The sequence below is a fragment of the Aotus nancymaae genome, unplaced genomic scaffold (genome assembly GCF_030222135.1).
Source record: "Aotus nancymaae isolate 86718 unplaced genomic scaffold, 86718_ANA_hifiasm-v0.15.2.pri h1tg000077l, whole genome shotgun sequence".
NCBI lineage: Eukaryota > Metazoa > Chordata > Mammalia > Primates > Aotidae > Aotus > Aotus nancymaae.
In genome coordinates this window covers 4,451,777-4,469,629 of record NW_026988492.1, presented here as the reverse complement: position 1 = coordinate 4,469,629, position 17,853 = coordinate 4,451,777, and the positions used below count along the sequence as shown (strand labels likewise).

Here is a 17,853-nt window from a genome sequence, read left to right as displayed (position 1 = left end):
GGGGAAAAAATGAATGCTGTGAAATGCCATACATATGCTGGAAGTGGACTACAGATTAGGCTCTAAGGTTTAGGAAGTAAGAAAACGACAATCAGTAACCAAGACCCAGGTTGTCTGTAAGTTAAAAAAAAAAAAAAAATCAGTTGCTAGCAGAAGGACTATTCTTCCCTCCTGATACCAAGTCCATAGAAAACGATATTCCTTGGAACAACATAAAGAGAAAAGAGCAAAACAGAAGTTATATAATCCTCAGAAATATCCTTAACATAAAACAGCAGAGAATTGATAGGGTTTCTTTTTTAAATCAGATTATTCAATAGAAGCCAGTGATAGTTCACCAAAGTGCGATTTAAGAAGCATTGCTCCAGAGTGGCCACGTAGATACAGTTTAACTAGCTAGCTCTCTGATGGTCTGGTTTATTCCAAGAGAAGATTTTCAAGCAAAGGTTACCCAAAATGTCATCTCAGGACTGGTACCAGTCTGCAAACCATATGTTACTCATTCGTGAAGAGATAACTACAGAAATTGAGAGTAAGCATTTAGCAGTTATTATACCAAGACTTTGTGACATTTTATTATATTTTATAAAATATTGGTCCACAGTAAATTGGAAGTTTAAAACAAAAAAGAACCAAAGAAAATCAATCGGCTTTTCACCACAAATAGTTTGAAAAGCTCTGCTTAAGAGTATCTAATAATGGATGAACTGAATATCCTTTAGGAAACCTCCATAACTTTCTTTTCAGATGACTTTTTAAAAGATCTTGAAGATCAGGATCCAAAATTTATACCCTCTAAAATTACCTATGTTGTTGTTAAATACTGATACCCAAAAAATTTTGATCATGACCCTATGCAGAGCCATGTGTGTTGATAATTAATTGATTCTACATGTAGGAATTGAGCTGTCTTGAGGGAAGGCCACCAGACCTCCACTCAGATTAGAAACAAAAGAACACCTGCACATGGCTGTGATCCGCCCCCAAAAATAATTTGCCATGGTCTTAGTAATTTTGCCTGGAAAATTTTTATATCAGATACAGCCAAACACCCACCTCAGCCATTAAAATATATATATATATATACACACACAGACACACACACACACACACATATACACACACACATAGTATACCAAACTTTGAGTAGTAAAACTTCCTGATGTAACCTTCAAGTTAAACTAGTTTCAAACCCTAACCTTGATAAATTAGGCAATATGCCTAAACTATAAACAATAAAGCTATGAAGCTAGAAACAGGGAGTTTTATATATAGTGACTTTGGCTTCAGAATAATTGTTCTGTAGACTTTCTTTCTGGCAATGATAAAATATCAAGGTAAATTTTTTAATAATAATGATAACTAGCACTTACTGGATCCTTAGCTATGTACAACCACGTTAGTTATTTGCATGTATTAATTCTTATAGTGCTCAGGATAACCCTATGGTATAGATTCTATTATTTTCTTCTTTTTACTGATGAGAAAATTGAGGCTCAGAGGTCTTAATTAACTTGTCCAGGGTCACTCAGCTAGTACATGGCAAAGCTAGGGCTGTGATGTAGTCATCCTAACCCAAAGTCATGCCCTTACCTACCATTCTCCTCTGTCTGCCTGTTTTAAAAAATGAAATAGTCTGTATTACAGATGTTTATCTTTCTAGTGTCTCTAGAAGGAAAATAAGCATGTAGTTCATGTAAAAATGTTATCAAGTAACTAAAAATGTTAAAATAGAGATATATTAGAATATATTCCTTGTTTTACCCCCACTGGAAACTTTTGTCTGATGTATTTTGAGCATTGAATCCTATTCCAGGCATTGCATTGGAAAAATATTGATAAATTGGAGAATATCCAGAGGTGGGTTAACAAGCAGGTAAGGGTTCTGAAAACCACATCATGTGCAGAATGTTTGAAGGACCTAGGAATATTTAACCTGCATAAGAGAGTTTGGAAATACTTAGAGCAGCTCTTGATCCACGTGAAGGTCTGGCTTTAGAAGAAAAGTTATACTTGTTCTGTGTGGCATCAGAAGGACAAATTAGGGAACTAGGCACAGCAAGCCGACTGGCTCAAACTCAACCCATCTCTTAGTAGAATTGCCTTTTTAAAAAGTAACTAGCATTTGTTAAGAGTATACTAACAGTTTTGCTGTATAATCTCATATAGCCCCTACAACAGTCCAGTGAGAATGTATCTGCATTTGCAAATTGAAAAACCGAGGCTTGGAAAGGTTAAGAAAACAGTATGTGATAGAGTCAGGATTTGAACCCAAATCCATGGACCTCAGCAGAACCAGATGGGACCCTCTTGTGCAGGGTTTTACAGCAGGTCATAACTCCCCTTTTATTGAAGAAGCTCAAACAGAAACTAACTGGTGTCAAGGATGATATGAAATGAACTCTTTATTGAAAGGAGGCTATACTACAATAAATCTCTTAAATCTCTTCCAATTCTTAAATATATTCTTCAAATAATTTTATTTCTGAGAAAATATAACTCACGTGATGGCCTTGAAGTTACTGTTGAAGCAGTTGTTAGCAGGGCTTAAAGTGACTTCCTCACTGCTTTTAATTATTAGAAAAGGAGATGGAGAGCTTTATTTTGATACTAAGTAGACAAATCAGTGTCATCACATCTTATTATACAACAATTAACCATTCATTCATCCAAAAAAGGTTTAATGAGCATCTTTACGACCTATGCTTTGACGGGTGCAAGGGATAAATGGCAAACAAGCCTCATAGGCTCCTGCCTTACCGAAGCTTATAGTCTGTAACCTTTAAATTATAAATTAGTGAACTATAACTTAAAACTCAAGTGAAAAATTAGGTTTGTAGGAAAATATTCCATTTAGCTCAGTGCTTTCAAAATTTTCTAACAAAGTATCCCTAACAGCCAAGGAGAATAAATGCCTTGTACCCCATAGAGTCTAGGGAAGCAGCTTGAGGGAAGCCTCCACAAGCAGAAGGCTACTTTGACAGTGTGTGGCTTTTCCTAGTAAGTCACACAACATTGTGTTTTTCTCTATCATATAATCTGTTTTGATATAAAAACAGTGTTTTATCATATCCACTGTCACTATAATTGAAACTCCAAGGTGCTTTGCATACTCCCTACAATGTTTTTCCTGGGGGGTATATACATTCCAGTTTAATAAGCTAATGCTTATAGAATATCTTATATTTAAACTTTTCCTCCCATTAAAGTATTTTCAAGAAAGCCCTATGGGTACAGGAATTTTTATTAAGCAAAGATAGATATTCATACTCATTAAGTCATATGGGACATTTTACTTATTTTTCTTTTCTTTAATATTAATTTCTCCTACAGATGGTTGAGTAAAATATAGAAAATTATATAGGTCGGTGAAACAGGATAAGAAAAAAACATACTTGAAAGAGTAGAATATAATTATTTTTGGTACTTGAGAATTATTTGACATTATAAAGGTTGGCAGAAATATTATACACATATGCTGAGAATATTCCATGACTGGTTAGCAGAACATGTACCTCAGACTCAGTTATTGGTGTTGGTCACATTTATATAGGTTTTGAAACTAAAAAGATGATTCTAAATGAAATTCTATCGCAAGCATGCATGGCAGTCTCCTTTATAAAATTGATATTGCTTGTTTTAGGGAAATGAGGATACATAAAAATTTATATGTAATAATTCAGTGAATGTAACTTTTTTTGTTGTTTAGGAGAGAAGCCATATGAATGCCCAAACTGCAAGAAACGCTTTTCCCATTCTGGTTCCTATAGCTCACACATAAGTAGTAAGAAATGTATCAGCTTGATACCTGTGAATGGGCGACCAAGAACAGGACTCAAGACATCTCAGTGTTCTTCACCGTCTCTGTCAGCCTCACCAGGCAGTCCCACACGACCGCAGATACGGCAAAAGATAGAGAATAAACCCCTTCAAGAACAACTTTCTGTTAACCAAATTAAAACTGAACCTGTGGATTATGAATTCAAACCCATAGTGGTTGCTTCAGGAATCAACTGTTCAACCCCTTTACAAAATGGGGTTTTCAGTGGTGGTGGCCCATTACAGGCAACCAGTTCTCCTCAGGGCGTGGTGCAAGCTGTTGTTCTGCCAACAGTTGGTTTGGTGTCTCCCATAAGTATCAACTTAAGTGATATTCAGAATGTACTTAAAGTGGCAGTAGATGGTAATGTAATAAGACAAGTGTTGGAGAATAATCAAGCCAATCTTGCATCCAAAGAACAAGAAACAATCAATGCTTCACCCATACAACAAGGTGGCCATTCTGTTATTTCAGCCATCAGTCTTCCTTTGGTTGATCAAGATGGAACAACCAAAATTATCATCAACTATAGTCTTGAGCAGCCTAGCCAACTTCAAGTTGTTCCTCAAAATTTAAAAAAAGAAAATCCAGTTCCTACAAACAGTTGCAAAAGTGAAAAGTTACCAGAAGATCTTACCGTTAAGTCTGAGAAGGACAAAAGTTTTGAAGCAGGGGTGAATGATAGCACTTGCCTTCTGTGTGATGACTGTCCAGGAGATATTAATGCACTTCCAGAATTAAAGCACTATGACCTAAAGCAGCCTACTCAGCCTCCTCCACTCCCTGCAGTAGAAGCTGAAAAGCCTGAGGCCTCTGTTTCGTCAGGTACTGGAGATGGCAATTTGTCTCCCAGTCAGCCACCTTTAAAGAACCTCTTGTCTCTCCTAAAAGCATATTATGCTTTGAATGCACAACCAAGTGCAGAAGAGCTCTCAAAAATTGCTGATTCAGTAAACCTACCACTGGATGTAGTAAAAAAGTGGTTTGAAAAGATGCAGGCTGGACAGATTTCAGTGCAGTCTTCTGAACCATCTTCTCCTGAACCAGGCAAAGTAAATATCCCTGCCAAGAACAATGATCAGCCTCAATCTGCAAATGCAAATGAACCCCAGGACAGCACAGTAAATCTACAAAGTCCTTTAAAGATGACTAACTCCCCAGTTTTACCAGTGGGATCAACCATCAATGGTTCCAGAAGTAGTACACCATCCCCATCACCTCTAAACCTTTCCTCATCCAGAAATACACAGGGTTACTTGTACACAGCTGAGGGTGCACAAGAAGAGCCACAAGTAGAACCTCTTGATCTTTCACTACCAAAGCAACAGGGAGAATTATTAGAAAGGTCAACTATCACTAGTGTTTACCAGAACAGTGTTTATTCTGTCCAGGAAGAACCCTTGAACTTGTCTTGCGCAAAAAAGGAGCCACAAAAGGACAGTTGTGTTACAGACTCAGAACCAGTTGTAAATGTAATCCCACCAAGTGCCAATCCCATAAATATCGCTATACCTGCAGTCACTACCCAGTTACCCACAATCGTGGCCATTGCTGACCAGAACAGTGTTCCATGCTTACGAGCACTAGCTGCCAATAAGCAAACGATTCTGATTCCCCAGGTGGCTTACACATACTCAACTACGGTCAGCCCTGCAGTCCAAGAAGCACCCTTGAAAGTGATCCAGCCAAATGGAAATCAGGTAAAAACCCCCACCCTGAACCTGGCTAGTAAAATGCTGTTTGACTAATTTCAGTTAATTTTGTCTAATAAATATCAGTCCTGTAGAGCCAACTAGGTTATTACAAATTTTCATTTTTTTAAAAGGATCAGTATTTGCTTTAACTTTCTGGCATGATGTCTTCAGTTGGTTGTTTGCTAATCCAAGGTACTGTTACCAGTGTAAAGTCTGAAATATTATTCTGTGAAAGATGATTTATAAGTCTTGGCTAACAACCTATTTGAAGTTAGAAATAAAAAAAACAAAAATTGAAATAATAATTGGATTTCTGTTTTTATAGCTAAATTCCTAAAATTAGTAATAGTTTCTGCCTTGATTACGGTCAATAATAAATGAAAATATGTTCCCATTCATAGGTTCATACCAGGCAAACTTATCTATCACATTTATATACTAATACATCTGTTTACAAAAGGTTTTAATTAAATAAACAGGAACTAAGTATACAAAGAACACATCTTGTGAATTCACTGATCGTTTCATGAACTGTGCATAAACAGTGTTCAGTCATTATATATATGAGGAAATGTGACTGTGAACCTCCATATGCATTTTCCTCCTTAACTATCACTAGTGTTTACCAGAACAGTGTTTATTCTGTCCAGGAAGAACTCTTGAACTGGTCTTGCCCCAAAATCCATAATAGTTTTGGATAGGGCTGTTATACGCCTCATTGGCTAGTCTTTTTCCATGTCACTGATGTTGATGTTTCCCCATTTCTTTCCATTGATTTCTGATGGAATCAAATGAATATTAGAGACAGATTTTATCTTTTATGAAAATATTTGCTATAACTAGGTGCAGCCATAATAATTTCAGTATCCTGCTCAAATGTGTATTTGCTGCTTTTGTTTTCCCTTAAATATTGCTACTGATTGGGTTTCCTGGAATTGTGATAACTCTTGAAAAAAAGTCTTACGTGATCAATGAATTCCTCTAAATTTTTAGTGTATAGAACACTTTGCATGCCTTTGAATAGAAAAAGAGCCATCCTTAGCATTTCATGTAATCATATATCACATGCCTAAATTACATATCACATGCCTAGATCAAGTAGCAGTGAAAGTAGAATCAAGTTACTTCAGCATTAGGGCTGCTCACAAATGACAGGGACAAATGGCTGCACCTCTCTTGCCTCATAAAGCCATAAGAAATGTTGTGAAAAACCTTCAACTTCTAGAAAATTTGTGGGTTTAGAGGTAATGGCATGGAATACTCTAGATAAAGGAGAAAGATCTTAGGGGACCCAGTTCCACAACAGGCTCCCTGCCGGGGTTATTCTGCCTACATGAGAGCCTGCTGCCCAAAATTATCTCCATGAGACCGCCTGGAGTTTCTTTTTATCGCACTGGAATTCTAAAGATTCATTTTACCTAGCAGTTATTCCTCTTAAAAAGATAGACCCTTCTGCATTGTTTTTCCATCTTGCTCCTTAGAAAAATGGTAGAGCACACCTCTATCTTTTCAAGGAGATCGTGGAGGTTAAAGGACTGTGAAGTTCTGGAGGATACAATTGAAATACCAGTTTTTAAAAATAGAATGTTAACTTTTACTTAGTGAAACCCAGAATGAAAAAATGAAGACAAGTGATGCAGTTAGTAATGAGTGATTAATTAGCAAACTAATAAGTTAAAGCCTTCTGCAAATTTCTCATAATGATTCACATGAAACCAGGTAAACTCTGTTTTTATAGATTTTACATGCTTTCTTTTGGTTGTCTTGCTTTCTTCCAGTACCAGTTGAGCTGTAGTTTTGACTGTGTTATCTTTGACTGTGTTAGGTCTTTACTTAGTTTTGACTGTTATCCCCAACCCCACTCTTGTCTTTGTTACCTCCACCTGTGATCTGGCCCCACCCTTGGAGCCCACATGCAGTGAGGATCACTGTGCTTGCTTTGGTCAAGTCCTTGAAAGTATAAGTTAAAGTAGTTCTTTATCTCATGCTTTTATGTATATCTTCTGTTTATCTTTTAATGTTAAATTAAACTTTCTCACACCTTTTTCCCTTTAGGATGAAAGACAAGATACTAGCTCAGAAGGAGTATCAAACGTAGAGGATCAGAATGACTCTGATTCTACACCACCCAAAAAGAAAATGAGGAAGACAGAAAATGGAATGTATGCTTGTGATTTGTGTGATAAGATATTCCAAAAGAGTAGTTCATTACTGAGACATAAATATGAACACACAGGTATGTCAGTGAATACAAACATATTAAAAAGTGTCCATGATATGATACTCTGGATTATGCAAAATTAAAAACAAGGTCTGGATCTAGTCACCCAGGCTGAAGTGCAGTGGCATGTGATCTCAATTTTGGCTCACTGCAACCTCCTGGGCTCAGGCCATCCTTTCACCTCAGCCTCCTGAGTAGCGGGGACTATAGGCACATACCACCACATCAGTCAATTTTTATATAGACAGGTTTTGTCATTTTGCCCAGGCTGGTCTTAAACTAATGAGCTCAAGCCATCTACCCACCTTGGCCTCCTAAAGTGCTGGGGTTACAGGCATGAGCCACCACATTGGACCAGAATTAATTGTTTTATATTTTACTCTCTGATCCTGCCATTTTCACCTGTCAGGCCACTTCTGCCTAGTACTTAAGGTCTGTGCCTTTCTTTTGGTTTTTTGCTTCATCTGTCTTTTTCACGACTTAATTCCTTTAAGCTGACACAGCATTTATTCTGTCCACATTCATTTAGTGCAAGCTTATGCTATATTAATAAAAATATAATACATAGTAGCCATTAATAAAAAATATGAGACCAGTGGGCTAAAGTCATAGGGAGACAGGATCTGGCTTCCTAAAAGAAAAAGCTGCTTCCTAAGAATACAGCAGGCTGTCCTGGCAAGTCAAGATCTTTTGATTTAAGAAAGAAGTTCTGCCTAAGAGGTTGGACTAGATGATTCTAAGATCCTGTAATTCTGAGATTCTGTAATCCTGCCACAGAATATGCCTCCTTAGGTTGACTCAGGGATGGCAAACTATGGCTCACAGCCAAATGTGAGCATCCCCCTGTTTTTCTAAGGCCTATGAGGTAAGAATTGTAGTTTTTGTTTTTGTTTTGTTTTACATTTTTAAATGACTGAAAAAGATGAAAAGAATATTATTTATGACTGATGAAAATTACGTGAAAGTGAAATGTCAGTGTCCCTAAATAAAGTGAGTCGGAAGACGGCGTTGCCCATTTATTTGCATTTCTGTCTGTGTCAGCTTTTGTGCTGTTCTACAACGGCAGAACTGAGAAGCTGCTGTAGAGACCGTTTGGCCTGCAAAGCCCTTACTCACTACCCTTTACAGAAAACAGTTGCCAACTCCCTTCCATCAGTGGATTACTGGTAAATTTTAACACCTGGTTCTCTGAAGGGTGGGGAAGCCCTGATTTGTGGTGTTGGCAGCTTTTTGTGGCATAAATACTACCATCAGGGTGGATTTCAAGCTTGAATGTGATGTCAGCTTGCAGAATTCCTGAAAATTTAGCAGTAAACTCTGTCCAGTGAGTACACACTGGCTCCAGCATACTCCTGTGTCTCTAACATGGGTTGCCATAGAAGGGGCTGGGCTCATCATGAGCTCTTTAATCTACCAGCTCTTCCCTGCCCCCACTACCAGCCATTGTATCTACAGTACCCATATTTATCTTTCATATTCTTAACTGTTTTAGCGTATTTTTTACTCTTGTGAGAAAAGATACAGAGAATTGTTTTTCCTTCTTCAATCTGTGGATTAATACAGTGACACTTCGGAGGGTTCTTGGAGTTAAAAACTAGTATTACATAAGAGAAAGTCACATGTCTCAAAACTAGCTTCTTGTAACTCAGTCCTCTGGTTTTCAGAGATCTAAGAAAAGTCAGAAAATCCCCTTCCTCTTCAGGCAAGAGTTAAGTATTAGCAAATATCAAAGTGAAAAATATATATGAAAAACTATACTATTTCTAAAATTAAAACTCATTCCTGTTTCTGTTAGTGTTAACTGCTTGATAGCTCTGAAATTGGGCATTATTCCTGACTATGATCAGTTGTTAAACAGTCCTTCTCAGTTCTGGGCAGCAGTACTCCTCTGGCCCATGTGTTCTCAGGAAGGTGAATATTGCTCTCAGGGGCCAAAACTTGTTTCTTGGGGGGCAAAAATACGGAGATACTACAATGGCTTGTGGTTTTCTAAAGAAGCTCAGTATATACGCTGTGTATTTATGAGTTTTACCATATATAAAAAGTATATAGTAAGCACCAAAATTTCATCAGGGACAGAGCTTGTGACTAGGAAAAAAAAATGACTCAAAAGGGTCCGTGGCCAGGCGCAGTGGCTCACACCTGTAATCCCAGTACTTTGGGAAGCTGAGGTGGGCAGATCACAAGGTCAGGAGTTAAGATACCATCCTGGCCAACATGGTGAAACCCCGTCTCTACTAAAAATCCAAAAATCAGCTGGGCATAGTGGCAGGCGTCTGCAATCCCAGCTACTCGGGAGGCTGAGGCAGGAGAATCACTTGAAACCGGAAGGCGGAAGTTGCAGTGAGCCAAGATCGTACCACTGCACTCCAGCATGGGTGAAAGAGCAAAATTCCATCTCAAAAAAAAAAGCAGGGGGAGGGGGGTCCCACTGGTGGTGATAATGAAGAACACAAGGTGAGCAGCTGTCTGTCCCTGTCTGCCCTCACTGTGCTCATGCACTGCCAGGCATCTCCTCCCAGCTGCACTTGGCCCATTTTCCACCTCACTGTCATGATGCTTGTATTTTTGGCATTTCAAACTCACGTAGTTCCCATTGACCTAATCATCTGCACAGCAGAGTGTAGAACACTACATTTTTTAATATAAAGGACAAACCAAATTGCAGTATTATATTACAAACAGCTTGGGACCTGGAAGTGTTTTAAAAATGAAACTAATAACCCTCCCCTTTCTACAACCCGAAGTACCCCAAAAACCATATAAGGATTTTATTTGCTGAATACCACCATTTTATTTCATAGCTATATTCTTATTTTGCAGGTAAAAGACCTCATGAGTGTGGAATCTGTAAAAAGGCATTTAAACACAAACATCATTTGATTGAACACATGCGATTACATTCTGGAGAAAAGCCCTATCAATGTGACAAATGTGGAAAGCGCTTCTCACACTCTGGGTCTTATTCTCAACACATGAATCATCGCTATTCCTACTGCAAGAGAGAAGCAGAAGAACGTGACAGCACAGAGCAGGAAGAGGCAGGGCCCGAAATCCTCTCGAATGAGCATGTGGGTGCCAGGGCGTCTCCCTCGCAGGGCGACTCGGACGAGAGAGAGAGTTTGACAAGGGAAGAGGATGAAGACAGTGAAAAAGAAGAGGAGGAGGAGGAGGATAAAGAGATGGAAGAATTGCAGGAAGAAAAAGAATGTGAAAAACCACAAGGGGATGAGGAAGAGGAGGAGGAGGAGGAAGAAGTGGAAGAAGAAGTAGAAGAGGCAGAGAATGAGGGAGAAGCAGCAAAAACTGAAGGTCTGATGAAGGATGCCAGGGCTGAAAGTCCAGCAGGCAGCTTAGGACAAAAAGTAAGCGAGAGTAGTGAGCAAGTGTCTGAAGAAAAGACAAATGAAGCCTAATCGTTTTTCTAGGAGGAAAATAAATTCTAATTGGTAATGAAGTTTGTTCTATATTATCCTTGCTTTTAATGGAAACACAGTAACCTGTATGCTGTGATTCCTGTTCACTACTGTGTAAAGTAAAAACTAAAAAAATACAAAATACAAAAAAAAAAAAAAACACACAGAAAAAATAAATCCGGGTGTGCCTGAACCTCAGACCTAGTAATTTTTCATGCAGTTTTCAAAGTTAGGAACAAGTTTGTAACATGAAGCAGATTAGAAAACCTTAATGACTCAGAGAGCAATGATATAAGAGGTTAAAGGAAGCTGATTAATTAGATACGCATCTGGCATTGTTTTATTTTTATCAGTATTAATTATCACTCATGTTGGTTTATTCTTAAGCTGTACAATTGGGAGAAATTTTATAATTTTTTATTGGTAAACATATGCTAAATCCGCTTCAGTATTTTATTATGTTTTTTAAATGTGAGAACTTCTGCACTACAAAATTCCCTTCACAAAGAAGTATAATGTAGTTCCAACCCGTGCTAACTACCTTTTATAAATTCAATCTAGAAGGTAGTAATTTCTAATATTTAGATGTCTTAGTAGAGCGTATTATCATTTAAAGTGTATTGTTAGCCTTAAGAAAGCAGCTGATAGAAGAACTGAAGTTTCTTACTCGTGGTTTAAAGTGGAGTTCAAAAGATTGCCATTGAGTTCTGATTGCAGGGACTAACAATGTTAATCTGGTAAGGACAGCAAAATCATCAGAATCAGTGTTCGTGATTGTGTTTGAGTATGTGGTAACAAATATGAAGGATATGACATGAAGCTTTGTATCTCCTTTGGCCTTAAGCAAGACCTGTGTGCTGTAAGTGCCATTTCTCAGTATTTTCAAGGCTCTAACCTGCCTTCATCCAATGTGTGGCCTACAATAACTAGCATTTGTTGATTTGTTTGTTGTGTCAAAATTCCCAAATAAAACTTAAAACCACTGACTCTGTCAGAGAAACTGAAACACTGGGACATTTCATCTTTCAGTTCCTCAGTATTGATTTTACATTAATTGACTTTCAGAATTTCTCTACAGAAACGAAAGGGAAATTTCCTAATCTGCTTTTTCCATGTACTTGCATTTCAAACATGGACATGCCATTGTTATTTGGCTCATAACTGTTTCCAAATGTTAGTTATTATGGACCCAATTTATTAACAACATTAGCTGATTTTTACCTATCAGTATTATTTTATTTCTTTTAGTTTATAGATCTGTGCAACATTTTTGTACTGTATGTCTTCAAACCTGGCAGTATTAATATCCTTCTTACTGACATATGTACTTTTAGTTTTAGAAAACTTTTATATTTATGTGTCTTATTTTTATATTTCTTTATTTATTACACAGTGTAGTGTATAATACTGTAGTTTGTATTAATACAATAATATATTTTAGTATGAAAATTTGGAAAGTTGATAAGATTTAAAGTAGAGATGCAATTGGTTCTCCTGCATTGAGATTTGATTTAACAGTGTTATGTTAACATTTATACTTGCCTTGGACTGTAGAACAGAACTGAAATGGGAATGTATTAGTTTTACAACTACAATCAAGTCATTTTACCTTTACCCAGTTTTTAATATAAAACTTAAATTTTGAAATTCACTGTGTGACTAATAGCATGATACTCTGCAGTTTTATTAAGAGATTAGCCTAACCATAAAACTCTCATTTCCTTAGTAAGCCAAATTAGGATTACCTTCTATAAACAGTGTTGGGAACAATGTTTAACATTTTGTGCCAATTTGTTCCTGTATTCATGTATGTAAGTTACAGATCTGACTCTTCATTTTTAAGTTCCTTGTTACACCATGGTCATTTTCTAGTTTTTTACCAGACTCCCCCATCTCACAATAAAATGCATCAACAAGCCTGAACTGCTGTCATTCTTTTCATCATTATCAGTATTTTCTTTGGAAAACTCTGACATGGGGTAAACCGTCATCCTGCATTTGATTCATCTTGAGCTGAATTTGGGTAACACTAAATGTTTTCAACATCCTCCACTAAATTGTGGATTTTCTTGTGGCTAAATGTTTCTGGAGAGGTCAGAGTTGACAAAGGCCCCTCCACAGGTCGCTGCTGCTTTCTGAAATCCTTAATCCTCAACATCTCATGCTTCAGGTCATTTCAGGGAAGCCTGGTTTTAGATGCCTTTCTGACTCTCACAGCTCCTCACTCTGTCATCATACCTCTGATACTATTATTTATATTCCTTCCCCACTAGGAACAGGGACCATGTTTGTCACAGTCACTCTCACATTCCTCACTGCCTAACAGTGTGCCTGGCACAAGTTGGGACAACAGATACTCGTTGAATGAAAATATAATTTGCATGTTCATGGGGCTCAGCTATGTTCTCACTACTTTTTTTGCTTCTAATTCCAGAATATATATGTTAAATGATTCTAATAATTTGATGATTTTCTTATAAGTCTTATTAAACATTAGTCATAAAAGACATAATAAATTATGCCTTCTTTTTCTATTGCCTTACTATTTTGATTTTTTGAGAGTGTATTTCTAGGTGTCTTCCTGGTACTTAACGTCATGGTACATGGCACAGATATTGCTGGCTTGTGGACATGACTACCTCCAATAGGAGTGAAAGGACAATTCTAGTCCCCTCCCCTTTTATAGAATTTTTACTTCCCTTTCTAGGACCTCACATTCCTAGGTTCTCGTTACCATGTTTACTGATTTCCTCTGTCACTGAGAGCAGCTATCAGTAAACAGATGCACTGAAAAGGATTAGGAACTAAGAATAACAAACTTCTTAGGAGGTAGCCACACTATAATATAAAGCTCAATGAGGGCAGTGCTTGATATGTATGGATAAGTGGCTAATAAAGGAATTTAGGCGTTACCAGAACTTTCCAGAAGGAAAACGTATGTGGACCCTTCCCAGTATTCCCTCATCACATAACAAAAATAATAGCAGAGTCATTTGTTATTTATTCATGGCATGCACAGGTATTTCATTACAACTATCAAGATGTTCACAAAAGCCTCATAAAAAAATACAAATAAAGACCGTGCGCCCATAAACACATGTATCTTAAGTACCAGAATGAGTATATGAACATAGGCCTATCTGACTCCAAAATCCATGCTTTTTGGGAGGGAGAAGGTGGGAGACAGGATCTTGCTCTGTTGCCTGGGCTGAAGTGCAATGGCATGAACATGGCTCACTACGGCCTCAACCTCCTGGGCTCAAGTGGTTCCCCCACCTCAGCCTCCCGAGTAGCTAGTACTACAGGCATAACGCCACCACGCCTAGCTAATTACTTTTTTTTTTTTTTTTTTTTCCCATAGAGCCAGGGAGTCTCACTATGTTTCCCAGGCTGGTCTCAAACTCCTGTGCTGGAGGAATCCTCCTGCCTCAGGCTCCCAAAGTGCTGGGATTATAGGTGTAAGCCACATTGTTCAGCCTGAAATTCATGCTTTTACCTAGCCTGTATCACATCTTATCTGATAATAGCTTGCAGTATCTCAATCTTGGCCTCGAAGTATATCACTAGAAAACGTAAGACGAATATACATTTCATAGCCTGGTGGAAAAGAATGGGTGGGGAATGAGATTTTTCAAATCTGTGTGCAAACTTAAAAAGAACCTTGTAAAGGATACTATTAAAGTGCAGTGATTATGTTCACATGAAAATATAACCTTAGAACAGATTTCACCTCTTAATATCAGTGGGAGACTATATTAGGACATTGAATATATGAACATTACCTCTGAAACAAAAAAGCAGAAGCTCCTCTGCTCTAGTTCAAATTCTATTCAACAATAGCGGAATACACACTTTTTTCCTAACACATGGGACATTCATGAAGATGGACCATATTATGGGCCATAAGTCAACTCTCAGATTTAAAAGAATTGCAAATAAAGCATTTTATTTGACTACAAAAGAATTTAACTAAACTAGAAATCAGGAATTCAAATGTATCTGAAAAATCCCCCAAATTACTGGAAAATTGAGATTTAGCTCATGCATGGCTAAAAATAAATTATAAAATATGAGCCAGAGGAAAATACAGCATATCAAAACTTGTAGCTTGCAGCAAAAGCAGTGGATATAAGAAAATGTATAGCATTAAAAGCTTACATTGGAAAATAATAAAGAACTGAATCTTAGCCTAACTTGCATCTTAAGAAATTAAAAACAAAATAAAGCCAAACCAAGCAGGAAAGAGGAAATAATAAAAATGGCACAAAAACAAAATAGAGTAAATCAATGAAATCAGAATTTTTTTTTTTAAGATTAGTAAAATTGATAAACCTCTACCTAGAGAAATCAAGGAAAGGAGAGAAGAGATGCAAATTACTAATACCAAGACTGAGAGAGAAGACAACATTACAGATCCTACAGAGTAAATAATAAGGAAATACTAAGAACTTTATGCCAAGAAATTTGGCAACTTAGATGAAAATGACATATTTCTTAAACTGCCAATATTCACTCAAGAATAGATAACCTAAATTGTCTAATACAAGGAAATTACATTTCTAGTTAAAAATCTTCCCAAAAAGAAAATTCCCAGCCCAAACAACTTCACTGGTGAATTCTACCAAACATTTAAGGAAGATAACTACCCATTCTACACAAACTCATCCATAAAACTGAAGAGGAGAAAACACTTCAGCCTGTAAAGCCAGCATTAACCTGATACCAAAACAGACAATGACATTACAAGAAACAAAAACTACAGATTGATACTGCTTATAAACATGGATACAAAAATTCTTAACAAAATTCAGGAAATCAATTTGAACCATATATCTAAAGAAAAATACATCATGACCAAGTGAGATTTATCCTAGCAGTGAAAGGTTTTCGAGCATTCAAAAATCAGTTACAGATACTTCTTCCCAGGGGTTGCATCCCAACAAATCCATCCTAAGTTTAAAATACCATGTCAAGAATGCATTTAGTACTGAACATCATGGCCTAGCCTAACCTAACTTAAACATGCTCAGAACAGCCTACAGTTGGGCAAAATCATCTAACACAAAGCCTATTTTACAAGAAGGTGTTGAATGCTGGCAACACAGCAGTACACGGTGGAGTCTCAGTCGTTTAACCTCATGATCAGTGGCTGACGAAGCCGTGGCCTCTGCTGCTTTGCAACATCACAAGAGGATTGTACTGCATACTGCTATCCCAAGAAAAGATCAAAATTATGGTTGATCATATATCAATCAAAATATGGTTGCTACTGAATGTGTGTTGCTTTTGCACCATCATAAAGTTGAAAGATTATAAAGTCAAGCCATGATAAGGTAGGGGCCATTTGTAGTGTAATTCACTGTATTTACAGCATAAAAAGAAAAAACAATCAGTAAGTGTAAAGAAGCATCTGACAAAATTCAACACCAAACCATAAACATTCTCAGCAATCCAGGAATAGAAGGGAGTTTTCTCAACCTAATAAAGAGCATCAACAAAAAAACCTATAGTTAACATCATACTCGGCATGTAGGATTCAATGCTTTCCCCTTAAAATTAGGAACAAGGCAAGAATAGCTGCTCTCACACCTTTATTGAACATTGTACTGGAGATCCCACCCAGGGCAACATGGCAAAAATAAATGAAAGAAATACACGTTGGAGAAAAAAGAAGTAAAACTTTATTTGCAGACAGTATGGCTGTCTGTGTAGAAAACAAGGAATTTGCAAAAAACTAGGAAAGGTGACTGTAAGGTTGCACGATAAACAGTCATTATGCAAAAATCAATCATATTCTGTCTAGTGATAAGACTGGAAATTTTTTAAATATCAAGAATATAAAATACTTAGAGATATTTGATAAAATATGGGCAAAACCTGTACAGAAAACTACAAAATGTTGTTGGAAAGAAATTAAAAATGCAACAAAAATTGAGAGATACTCTATGTTCATGGATCAGAAGACTCATTATCATTAAGATGTTAATTCTCCCCAAGATTTATTGACTCAATGCAGTTGCAGTAAAAATCTCAGCTACATATTTGCAGAAATTGCCAGGTTGGTTCTACACTTAGATGGAAATGCAAATGACTTCAAGTAGGCAAGACAATTTTGAAAAAAAAAAAGTTGGAGGACTTACACTAAATGGTTCTTGGAATCATTTTTTATAAAGCTACAGTAATCAAGACAACATTGTATTGGGTGAGAGAATAGACATATAGATCAAGAAAACAGAAATAATAGTAAAAAAAGACCCACGCATACATAGCCAATTGATTTTTGCCAAATGTTTCAAGGTATAAATGGTGACTGATCATCTTCTCAAAAGCAATGCTGATACTAGATATCCATATGCAGGAAAATGAACTTGATTCTTACCTCACACCATATACAAAAATTGATTCAAAATGGATTACAGACCTAAATACAAGAGCTAAAATTATAAATCTTCTAAAAGAAAATAAATTCTTTGCCATCTTGAGTTAGACAAAGGCTTTCTAGATAAGACACTAAAAGCATGAATGATAGAAGAAAAGAATTGTTGGATTGAACTTCATCAAAATGTAACTCTCTTAAGAAGATACTGTTAAGAAAATCAGAATGAGATACACAGACAGGGAGAAAGTATTTGCAAAACATGTATGCATACACCCAAGTGACATTTAAAACATGTTTGCACAAAAACCTATATATGAATGTTT

The 17,853-nt window shown here is 36.9% G+C and overlaps 1 protein-coding gene across 20 annotated transcripts in view; it reads left to right on the top strand.

Annotated features, from left to right (window-relative positions):
• Positions 1–13,074, top strand: part of ZEB1 (zinc finger E-box binding homeobox 1) — a 203,526-nt gene extending 190,452 nt beyond the window's left edge. For all 20 annotated transcript variants that reach the window (XM_012445598.2, XM_012445596.2, XM_021665190.2 and 17 more), the window contains 3 exons: positions 3,710–5,520; positions 7,570–7,750; positions 10,559–13,074. In XM_012445598.2, coding sequence (XP_012301021.2) covers positions 3,710–5,520; positions 7,570–7,750; positions 10,559–11,151 — 2,585 coding nt within the window. In that variant the 3' untranslated portion in view covers positions 11,152–13,074. The remainder of the gene's footprint in view (positions 1–3,709; positions 5,521–7,569; positions 7,751–10,558) is intronic.
• The last annotated feature ends 4,779 nt before the right edge of the window (positions 13,075–17,853 follow it).